Genomic DNA, 12,462 nt, shown 5'->3' with positions numbered 1-12,462 from the left:
GATGAAGAGCAGTGCTTCATGTTCTAAGAAGGCACACATCATCTTAGGGTAGAGGACCAAATCTCCTTAAACCACCCCTTCCAGGAAAGTCTTTGTCTGCTCAGGTGTGCTTGCTACATGACTTGTTTTCCCATTTGATCCTCATTTAATCAATATTACTCTAGTAATTATACTTGTATATTAATTGGTTGATCATAGTTTTGTCCTACCTCACACCCATCCTATGATTTGCTATTGGATCAATATTATCTAAGCAACTATACTTGTAATCTTATTGATTATAGTTCTGTCCCATCTTAAACCTGCCTTACCTCATGGCTTTGCTCAATAAAACACCCTTGACAAGTGAGGTTGGCGGGTAACCCACTTTCTGGACCCACTTCTGTACCTCTCTATCAGCAGCTTTCTTTCTCTCAATAAATTTTTCCCACTCTCAAAAAATGAATGAATGAATAAATGGATTAACTCATAGTATACAGGTATCTCAATAAAACTGTTAAAATACTAAACTCAACTTTATCAGCAAAGACAGGCAACATATGAGTTAAATCATGTTAGACTATAAAGATGTTATAATATGTTCAACAGAAATGTTGTAATACAGATACACTTCTGCAGATACTTGACTGTTTATATTCAGTTTATACTTGATTTCAAAGATAGAACAACTTAGCACAGAAAATGTGCATTGCTATTACAAAGTTTATGTTTGACTGCTCGTAATCATATTTATCAAAGAGATTTAGTGAGTAATTCATTTTCTCTGGTCTGAAATACATAAAGTAAACAAGTGGAAATATTTCAATAGACAATTTATTGATTCATTTGGGACTCTGTATAAGGACTTCTAATTTAACCAATCTCATATAAAATACCAAGAGTCTATTATAATGCCACAAGGACACAACACAAAGCTTTCTATTCTATGATTATGCTCTAAGTAAAATTTACTATTCTGCTTAATATCCTAAGGACTCTCTCACCATTGGTAGATTCCAAAAATGTATTTTTAAAGAACAGGAATATGAGAAAATTTACTCAACTTGAAAAAAAACCTCTTTATTAAAAAAAAAAAAGTCACAGTGTGCCCTGCTGTTGTAGCTTAGTGACAGAACACTTGCCTAATATGTGAGAGACCTTGGTTTAATCTCCAGCATTATAAAAATCATGAAATATTACCTCAAGTTTTATGTTTTTAGAATTTAACTTGCTGGATAAATTTTAGGGAAACTGAAAATAAATAGAAATGTAATTCCCAACCCTAACTTGCATAATATTATTTACAGTTTTTTCTAGTAAAAATGAAAGACTTCTCCTACGAAGAAAGAAGAACCAACAGTAAATCATTTGTATAACTCACTGAACATTTGGAAAATGCAAAAATTCAGAATTGAATTCTAATGCTAATGCTGAATAGGTGAAGCAGTTAACAATCTTTCTTGTATTCTATATATGTCACTTTCATGTTAAAGAATATAGTTTAGGGCTTTCCTTGAAGGGATGTCAAACTGGCACATAAAATTCTAAATTCTGCATGACGAAGATTCACATGTATTAATTAATTGTCAGGAATTATACATCAACATGAAAAATTCCTGATGGAACAAACAACCTACATACTTAATTTTATTCTTTGAAATTTTAAATGATTTGTGCCTGAAGGTTACCCACAAGGACATTTTCAAGGCTTAAGAAAACATAGTTAATCCCTAATGAAGTCAATGAAGCAGTTCAGAATAGGACAGTTAAAAAAGTGGAGCTAAAAATGCAGAATAAACCATGTGGTGATCACTGATTTGGCCAATATAATCAGAGTTTCAATATATAAAAGCTCAAAAACTACAACTGGAACAACGATAAAATAAGAGACCAGGCATAGTTCAACCGTCCCATCTCTTTAATAATCTCAAAAGAATATTATAAAGATTAATTACTAAATTCCAAAAAGTGCCTTGAACACTATTTAAATGTTTTATAAAATACTGTGTCTTATTATTTAATCAATCGTCATTCACAGAACAGCTTCAATTTTAAAAAATCCATTAGTTCACTTTCTCTGTTAAAGTGTATTTATTAAAATAGTATAGCTTTGGAAAGATGATATTACAAAGGTTTTTTACAAGTTCTAATAAGGCTTAAAGCAATGAGTTTAACTGTATGAATTAGTAAAACTTTTATATCTTTAAATTTTGTAGCAAATTTAAAAGCAAGTTAAAATAATATTTATCTTTCTTTTTAATATTACTTCATTGTCTCTTAGGTTACCGTTATGATATAAATCCATTCACTGTCACTAGAACTTTTCTCAAATTTTTAAATTACAGAAGTACAGGACAGCTAGGCATGGTGGTGCACACTTGTAATCCCAGGACTTGGGAAGCTAAGGCAAGAGGATTGCTGTGAGTTCAAGACCAGCCTGGGTTACAAAGTGAGCTCAAGGCCAGCCTAAACTACACAGTAAGACCCTGTTTCAAAACACACACTCATACTAATAAAAAGAAGTACAGGACATATTGTAAATCTTGAGCATTAGCAAACTGATATTTTAAAATTCATAATCAGGTTTGAGAACAAACACATTCTTTAGTAAATAGTGCCAAAAGATAGCCAAATCCTAACAAAATGGCAATTATGTTTTATTATATGTTCATTCTGATTTGTTGTTCAATATTGATGTTCTATTTATATTCACTTCAAATATATGATTTCTTACAATTTATAACTCTACCTCATTTTGTAGATCCTAGTTACTGCTTCCAGATTATTGACAAAAACATTTAATTATATTTGATGGTACAGCACTTGCTTAGTATGTGCTGGGCCCTGCCTGGGTTTACTCTCTAGCACTGCCTAAACAAAAGCAGAGAGGGTTGATTACAACTGAGACCGAGTCTAAATAAATGCTCTTCTAAGATAAGTAATTCTCATTGCAGAATTCTCATTGGGTTTCAAAAAAAAAAAAATCTAACTAGTCCAAGCAAGGTAAAAGATATAAAACCTAAACATTTGTTAATGATTACTACTTGTCCCTTACATACAAATAAATGCTATTTCTTTTCAAACATGAGTTTTATTCCCTAACTCTACAGTTGTACACTTCTCCAAACCAAGTTTCCTCTACCGGCCTATAATCATACTCTCTTTAATCTACAGGCAAACATTAGTTACACTTGAAAATTCTACCCTCACAAAAACCATATCCCCACAAATGGGAAAATTCTAGTCTGAAAATGGATAAAAGTGGTCAAGACAGACTTAAAAAATAAATGCAGACAGGGAAATAAGACTTGTTGTGTGCCACAGGAACTGGAAAAGTTACAGAAAGAAGGAAATAGGCATGAAAGCCAAAGAAAAATTGAAACTGCAATTCTCATATTCTTATACAATTACTTACAAGACAATTTACTCTTTCATTTACCGTACAGCACTTAATTTTTAATTGCCGAAAACAGAACACATCTGGCTCACTTTGTTTATGTAGTGTTATGCCACAAGATACTGAAATCTTTTAAGCCTGTATCTTAAATATCTTTTAAATGTCTAAAGTTTAAAACTATCCCTATAATAAGCCTAAGCTTGTAAGCTAATTAGTTCTTTATAGTACATTTCAAACTTGGAAACTTTGTCCTATAAAATGTTATTAGAAAGAATCCAAAATCCTACTGTACTCATAATGCAGTCAAAATACTATAAAAATTACTTTATTAATTACATATAAATGAATAACTGTATCTTAACTGAGACTTTTCAGAACTAATTTTAAATGACAATGTGGTAGCTAAAGAATTATACAGACTCTAGAAAAGTATTTTGCAGAGTTTTAAAGACTGAATCAACTGACCAAAGAGAGGAGAAATAAAATTTGAGATCAGTAAAAAATGCATGAACTAAAAATTAAATCTGCAGTTTAAAATGTATGCTGCATTCTAGGTAAAGGCAGTATACAAATGTATATAGAGACAAATCATATGATATTAACAGGTTCACATTCAAAGAAAAAATTGGTTGGGCAATCTTGTAGGAAAAATGAATCATCTCAAAAAGGAAGAAAAAATAAAACCCAAATCAACCCAGGAGTTTATACTCTTAACCAATATGGAGTATTAGAATTCATATGCAAATCTTATGTAATGACAACAATGAACCAATCATAGGAAACAAAAATTTCAGACACTGGACAATAATCAATGAAGGGAAAAAATAATATAAGTCTTCCAATTACTTTTAGTCCCTGATGGGAGTTTCCAGGCTGCAGTGCAGGAAAGGAGAACGAGACAGCAGAAGCCAAAGTGGGGAGCACATCCAGAGGCACAGTCCTAAGGGGTGAGGAGTTGCCAGGAGACGAAAGAGGTGTTGGAGACCTCCAAGGGTTTCCTTCAAGTCTTCAGGACATGTGTATGAGGAAACAACTCTGGACAGAATAAGTGGGAGATGGCATAACTAGTAGAGAAGGACACTGAACAACTGATATAAGCATGTTCTGGAGGCTGGGTGTGGTGGTGCACACCTGTAATCCCAGCACTCAAGAAGCTGAGGTAGTAGGATCACTGCAAATCTGAAAGGAGCCTGGGCTACAAAATGAGTTCAAGGCCAGCCTGAGCTGCACAGTGAAACCCTGTCTCAAAAACACCAAAAGAAAAAAAGAAAAAAAAACACTAAACTCTGTAATTTAGAAGTGGCAAAGCACCACATTAATCACGTAAAGTGGAGACAAGGCAGGATTAAGAATGTCCAAATCAAATTTGCAGAGATGAAAATTATGTCATGAGAAGGGGACATAATACTGAATGGGATTAATGGAAGGTTAGACCTTGTAAAGGAAATAGTTACTAAGCTCTGTAACAACAGAAATTAGGAAAACAAAAAGAGAAAAAAAGAATAGCAATTGGTCAACTTCAAATGGCTTAGTATTAATTATAATCCCCAACAATAGATTAAAGAATAGATGAGAGAATCTTAACAAACCACAACTAGAAGAAACACGAAACTACATCAGGCCATTTCACAATAAAACTTCCTAGAACCAGTGATACAGGGTGGAGAGGACTGGGGAGGGAACTGATAAGGAAGATGGACAGTAAGAATTAACAGACTGCCCTTTTAACAAGGAAAAGCAGAAGACTGTGGAGAAATAGGCTAAATTTACCTTACCACCCCAAAACAATAACAACGAAAACAAACAAAGGCACGAAACAATGGTTTTAAAGATGCAAGATGTCAAGAATAAAAAACGCCCATCTCTGGAGAAGAGACATATTCTCTCAGAGGTGAGTACCAGGAGGACAGCAGTTCATTGCCTCCAGAGTTCCAGATCCTGGCACAAGGAGACAGAACTGCAACAAAGTCCAGAGAGTTCAGAAAACAGTGCTGAGGACAGGTTTGACTTCACAGTCCCAAATAACGGTAGTGGAGAAAAGTTTGACAGAGACATCTGGAATGATGGAGAAGGTCCTCCAGGATTCCACGTTCAGGAAAGAAGCACCCACAAGGTATGAAGATCATATATGTATGATTATATATGAGGATATATATAACATGTGTGATTAAAAAAAAGTTTTAAAAAAATTTTAAAAATTGCTACAGCAAAAGACACATTGTGATTAATCCCTCTTGAAACACTCCCTCTCTCATCAAACACTGATATCTCATTGATCTTGTTTAGCTGTGCCGTTTTTTGCTACTTAGGAGTATTTTTATGAGGGCATTCACTAATTCTGATCGTACCTCATAAAGACACTCACGAAAGAAGACTTCTTGAACTGGCTTAGAAAATGGCACGGCGAACGGGGTCAGTGTGTTTGTAGCAAAGGGGAGAATTTTGGGAGATTAATGGCATTGTGTCTTTTATTTATTTATTTATTTATTTATTTGGTACTGGGGATCGAACTCACAACTGCGCGCTTACAAAGCAGGCGGTTATGCTGCTTACTATTTAGCTTACTAAATCTCCAGCCCCAGTTACAACTTTTTAAATTTAAACATTCACTGTACTTTTGGGTTACCCTTTGTCCATTTGGGGGTACTGCTTGGTTCTGCTAAGCCTAACAACTGTTTTTGTGAGAACTGCATTGAACATTTGGAAAATACTGACTCAATGCTACGGAGAATGTAGCTATAAACAAATATTTCTTAATGTTTCTTTCTCTTTTTTAAAAATTGAGACAGGATCTTGCAATGCAGTTCAGGCTGGCCTTGGACTCCTGGCAATCCTGGGATTACAAGCATGGGTCACCATGCCCGGTTTTATGTATTTTTTTTCCTAATAGCATTTTGAAATGGAAACTTTTTGTTATGAGATGCTTAGCAACATCCTCTGTCCCATATCTACCACAGCAACAGTACGGGAATCACAATGGAAAAAAAAAAAGAAAAAATGTCATCAGACATTACCAAATGTTCCTAAGGGGCAAAACTGTTGTGAGTTAAGAACCACTGCAATATAGACTAAGAACTACTCTGTACCTCTTGACAAATGTTAAGAGCAAGATCCGAAAGCAACATAGCTGTTACACATAACTGCCTCTCACAATAATCCTCAAGGTATTTTATAGTAACAAAAAAATCTAGCACCCAAAAAAAATACAGTGGACAGAATTAAAATAGTTCAGATATTAAAGAGAAAATATTAGTGAACTAGAAGGCACAGCAAAATAGACGAAAAAAGAATTTGAAGGAAAAAGGAAAAAGACATCACTGAGCCATGACACAATTTCAAGTGGCTTAAAGGGGTCAAGAAACAAGTTTGAGGAAATGTGGCTAAAAATGTTTCAAATATAATAAAAACCATAAACTCATATCTCTAAGAAGTTAAATGAACTACAAGCACCAAAAACGTGAAGACGAGAACACTAAGGAACATCATAATAAAATTGATCAATACCAGTAATAAGAGATTTAAAAAGCAGCAAGGGTTAGGGAGGGGTTAAACAAAAAGGGGAAAAAAGTAGAGACAGATTTCAAAGAACAATGCAAACGAGAAGGCAGTGGCACAGCACCTTTTATTTCTTCCCCCATCTTTACAAAACAAAACAAAAAAAAAACAAAACAAAACCTGTTAAACAACAGGAAGAATATTTCTGGCTCAAATGTCCCCCCACAAATAAAGGTGGAATAAAGATGTTTTCAAATACTAGAAAGCTGAAAGAATTTATTACATATAGATCCAAACACACACACACACACAAAAAATGTTAAAAGTATGCCCTAGAGACTGAAGGAAGATAATACTTGATAGAAATCTGATTCTAACCAGAAGGACTGAAGACTAAAGAGTAGAAACAGTAATTATGTAAGTAAATATGTACATTTTTTCTTAATACTGAAATCTCTTTAAAAGAAATGTGGCAATTCAAACAAAATGATAACATGCTTGGTACTTATAAATAGTATACAAATAAAATGTATGCTATTTGAACTATGTATTAACGAAGCTTGTGTTTGTTGTGCTATGATGCTGGGCATCAACACACAGTCTTGCGCATCTTAGCTAAGTGTTCTACCACTGAGCTACATCCCCAGCTCAAACAAAGCTGATTAAAAAAAAAAAAAACTAAAATCTTTTAAGAACTAAAATTTAACAGTGATATCATAAAGATCACGAAGAGGGAAATAAGTATAGGACTGTATAGTCCTTATTGTATACATGAAAGCACACAATAGCATTTAAAAACAAACAGTGAGGAGAGAAAGATATACACTAAACATCTGGCAACATGAGGTGGGGTGGTGAAGGAAAAAACAGAAAAAAAGGGGATAAAGAATAGGCAGAATAAATAGAATACAAATATCAACATGATGAACTGGAACCTAGCCATAACAATAGTCATATCTAATGGTAATGATATAAATATTCCTATTAAATGGTAAACACTGTCATGTTGGACATAAAAACAAGACCCAACTGTACAATGACCATAAGAAATGTACTTTAAAAATAAAGACATAAATAGGTTAGAAGTGAAAGGAAAGAAAAAGATATAACATGATATTAAGACTCAACAAAACAAAACAAAACAACCCCTCCCAGGTTGGCAATAAAAATAGCAGACACAGTATATTTCAAGCTCTGACCAGAGTATAGACTTACCTGACAATGTAAAAGAATACTCCTTTTACAAAAGTGCTGATTAGAAATAAAGAGCTAATAGATGCTATCATAGATCTAAATTGGAATCCACTTTGTTATTTCTTTTGGCTGAATGTATTAAGCAAATCTAAAAACACTCCAATTTTTCTTATTAATCTGACCAAAATTGAGCACTGTATGCTTTAGACAAAATTATACTTTTGTATAAATGATACTACCATAAAAGTTCTGTTCACCTGCACTAAGGTAGATGTGTCATAGTACATAACTGTTAAAACTGTAATTTGTCTACAAGTATCTATTCTTCCCATAAAAATTCTGCCCCCCAAAGTTGGCTAGATGCATTGTACTGTATGATCATTAAAATTATGAGGTTTTGTGCAAGTTGGCTCAAAATTCAGGATTCAAACACACTGCAACTACTAAATTTTTTCATCAGAATATATTGCTATTTTCACTCAACTTAAATAAATAATATACAGATACTGCATCAAACTTTACACCATGTGCTTTCTGAAAATCAGATTCTCAAACTTAAGATGGCCTGAAATTCTATATAAGTTTCTCCCAAACAACCATCCTAGAAAACATACTATGAAGACTTTAAAGGAAAATTAGATCATTTTAAGAAATGACATAAAATGCAAATAATAAAAGGAAAAAAGCTTCTACTTCTTGACATGTTTTTCTTGCATACTGGCAGGAGATAGCAAGACTTTCCATTTTCTAATCTTTCAATGTAATCATTTACCTGGCAGTTACAAAGGGGTAGGATTTGCTATACAGAGGAATCAATAGCAATATTGCACAGCCTACAGCAGTGCACATAAACTTGCTATTGGAGACATTAATACTTGACTGAAAGAAATATTTTCAATAAACATGTTTCTGTTGGATAATCAATTTTCTACATGTCTTACCAGCTGTTACACATAGCTCATGTAGCAGAATGAGCAACAGCTGTTATACCAAAACCATATTATTATACGCCTATGAGATGCTTTTAATTTTTCATAGGTATCTACTTATTTGCGAGCAACTATGTTTAACTGTTAAATAAAAACAAGGTAATCATGGGTGATTAATTCACTAGAATTTTTAGTACAATTCTATTTTAGAAATGAATTCTTAACCAATTATTTTTATGTCAGAAGATTTAATAATTCAAATTACATGCTGCCCTTATTCCAGGATTTAAGAGATTTGTCACGATCAATGTTTCTGAAATATTAAATTAAAAGGTGTCATGGTAATTACTATGGAATAAATAGCAATTAAGATTTTTAGGCAAATGAGCTCAAACTGTTTGCAGTGAATATTTATGTTACCAATATTTTTCATATAATGCATGCATCATTCATAACAAGTTGTCTAAAATTGTAAAATGCAAGTTTGTAGAGTTACTTCAAAAGATTCCAGGAAACTGATATAATTAAAACACAGAATTTTGTGCTTGCTTGAGAAATATTCAGGTATAATGTACCTAAAAAGAGATAAAGGCAGATAATATAAACTATCTCATCCATAGATAAACATCATATTCATGTTCTGTATTTGTAACAGGGAATCTAATAACATGTTGAAATAACCTATTGGTTAATAAAAGACAATTAGTTTAAAACAGGAATCAGCCCAAACTATATTCTGTAATGTTAATATGCCCCTAAATTGTAAATTAGGTAAATACTTACAGCTATATAACAAACTCTTGCTTTTTCTACCAACATCCAGTTTTTCTCCAGATCAAGGTGCTTTTCCTTTTTATAACAATTAGCAGCAGCAAGATTAGCAACAAGGGACCTAAAACACCCAAAGAAAAACTAATTAGATTTTATTTATATTATAGCCCAAGTTGTTAGCATTTTTACAGATTTATTCTAAAAGAGTTTTATTGATATTCTTCTGTAATTTTTTGGGTTTCCAACATTTTAAATTCCTCAAAATTGTCAGAGATTTAGTTTTGAAATTTTGTCAGATGTTTTAAATACAAAAAAATACTGATTTTGATTTAAGAACTTTCTGAGACACTTCCATGCTGTCTCTGAGATAAAAAGAGCCACAATCAGTAATGCTTCTAAATATCACCTGTGAAGCACTGTGAAGTTGTTTTTGATACTAAAATGAGATCTACTTTTAATATTTTAATCATTCAAAGACCAGTTAAGAAATAAAACTACTGAGCCTTCTGCAAAGGGAAATCTATATAACCCAAACACTTCACTTTTATTTATAGTGGAAAAATTCCTTTCTAAAAATATGATTATCATACTATAATTGACTATTTAATCTAATACTTTAAAAGTCAAGTATGGTATTAATTTTATAAAAGATATAAATGTACACCATACTAACTATGAGGAATTAATTTGAAAAGCACTACACGTAAGGGCTGGAATCAATTAGAATTACTTTTTAAGGCTGAAAACTGGCTGCTCTGAGTATGCATTCAAAATCCTGCTACAAGTGCCACCTAGATAGTTCAATTATAGCCCAACAATTAAATTTTTTTTTTTGTCTTTTTCCTTTTTTATTGGTACCGGGGATTGAACCCACGATTGCCTGCTTGCAAGGCAGATGCTTATGCCGCTGAGCTAAATCCCCAGCCCCCAATAATTAAATTTAAGTTAGAAGACTATGTACATTTCACATAAATAAATATACAATGTTTTCTTCTTTATTTTGACCTGGAATTTACAAAATTACTTGCCTATTTTTCTCCTTTTGTAATTAAGTAGTAATAATTATGGCTTATAAAAAAATGTCACTTCATCATTGTTGATGTAGGTAATGTTTATAGTTCTTCTACTTAAGAGAAAAATCAATTCTCTTCCAAAATGTATTTCCATTCATCCATGTGCCAATTTACTATCAACAATCTTTTTATGTTCAATTAAATTACAGAAAATGAAATATTAATATTTTTTCACATTGGATATTGAATTTACTCCTAATTTACAAAAACATTTTTGTAATCATGACTTGTGGAAAACTTTGATAAAAATGGTTATTAAATAAAACAAATGTGTCTGGTATCAGTTGTATACTTTGTTTTGATAATAAAACTACTGTTTGAATTCTGAGGTTTGGATAATGGAATAAAGTTATCAGGATATCTAAAACAAGTTATGAATTGTGTTATGTTCCAGGACTTGGATTAGTTAGAGAGTGTGAGTTTTCCCCCTGGTTTTGACTTCCCATATTATCTGAACAATACTGATCACCATAACCATAATATAAAGATACAATCTACTCTTCTGATATCTGGGACACCTAATCTTATCACAACTCTTCTTTAAATAGCAATTTAGCACATCAAAATAATTTTGTGCCTTTACCCTACTCTGAGTGGTTTTCAGAGGCAAAACTTGACCCATTTTTTATTAATGGGAAAATTGCACCTGTGGGTTAAGGTTTCTTTTAGGAAAACTGAGAAGGGCAAAAGTCTAAACAAGCATATTTCAATATTTGAAAAACGGATGGCTTAATTTATTGAAGTCTTAAAATCGTATATATTCTTTTACACATAAAAAGAGTTAAAGGTGTGAAAATGGCTTTGCAATCCTAATTATTTTTGAAAGTTATAGTGATATAATGACATACCCATATTAGTACCTTATGTCAGACTATCTATCTATCTATCTATCTATCTATCTATCTATCTATCTATCTGCTGGAGGTCAAAATAAAGGGAGTGAGAAAAAGGGTTAAGGTTCTGGATGAAAAAAAGGAGGAAAGAAAGGAACAAAAAGGAAATGGAATAGAGAAGACAAAGCATTTCAGACTACAAGGAATAAAAAATTTCCTAACTCTAAAGAGATCTCTGATGATTCTAATAGACATCCTAGCTAGGAAAGTTATTTTGATTTTCCCTTGCAAAGGACAAAAAACTTATGCTTCTATGAGGCTGGGGATTTAGCTCAGCGGCATAAATGCCTGCCTTGCAAATGTGTGATTGTGAGTTCGATCCCCGGTACCAATAAAAAATAAAAAAATAAATAAAATAAAATTCTACGAACTTATGCTTCTATGGTATTAATATTAGCAGTGCATGTACATACTAAGGGAATACCTGCATGTAGCTGCAAAAGGATAAATATCACCATGCATGGAAGGTTCTGAGACACAGAACCTTCACATGATGAAGAATGTCTTTATTAAGTAAAGCTGTTTAAAAACATACTTAGCTGTTTCTTGAGTGGTGCATTATCCATGAACCAAGTTGTTTAATATGGAAGGATGACTGTTTGTCAGAACTACATTAGCTGACCGAATTTGTAAGAATTACTTTACTTAATTCACGAAATTTAATTTCATGTTTCATATATGTAAAACACACACACAAGCATGAACACATATATGCATGGGTTTTAACATTC

General features: G+C 32.6%; 1 protein-coding gene across 2 annotated transcripts in view; it reads right to left on the bottom strand.

The window, feature by feature from the left end:
- The window catches only part of Adk (adenosine kinase), a 500,383-nt gene that overhangs the window by 253,380 nt on the left and 234,541 nt on the right, over window positions 1-12,462 (bottom strand). For both annotated transcript variants that reach the window (XM_063238694.1, XM_063238695.1), the window contains exon 6: window positions 9,778-9,886. In XM_063238694.1, coding sequence (XP_063094764.1) covers window positions 9,778-9,886 — 109 coding nt within the window. The remainder of the gene's footprint in view (window positions 1-9,777; window positions 9,887-12,462) is intronic.

Source organism: Cavia porcellus, unplaced genomic scaffold (genome assembly GCF_034190915.1).
Source record: "Cavia porcellus strain 051 isolate PalLab524CR breed Dunkin Hartley unplaced genomic scaffold, mCavPor4.1 scaffold_28, whole genome shotgun sequence".
Classification (NCBI taxonomy): Eukaryota; Metazoa; Chordata; class Mammalia; order Rodentia; family Caviidae; genus Cavia; species Cavia porcellus.
The sequence above is the reverse complement of the archived record's forward strand: the minus strand, read 5'-3'. Positions and strand labels throughout refer to the sequence as shown.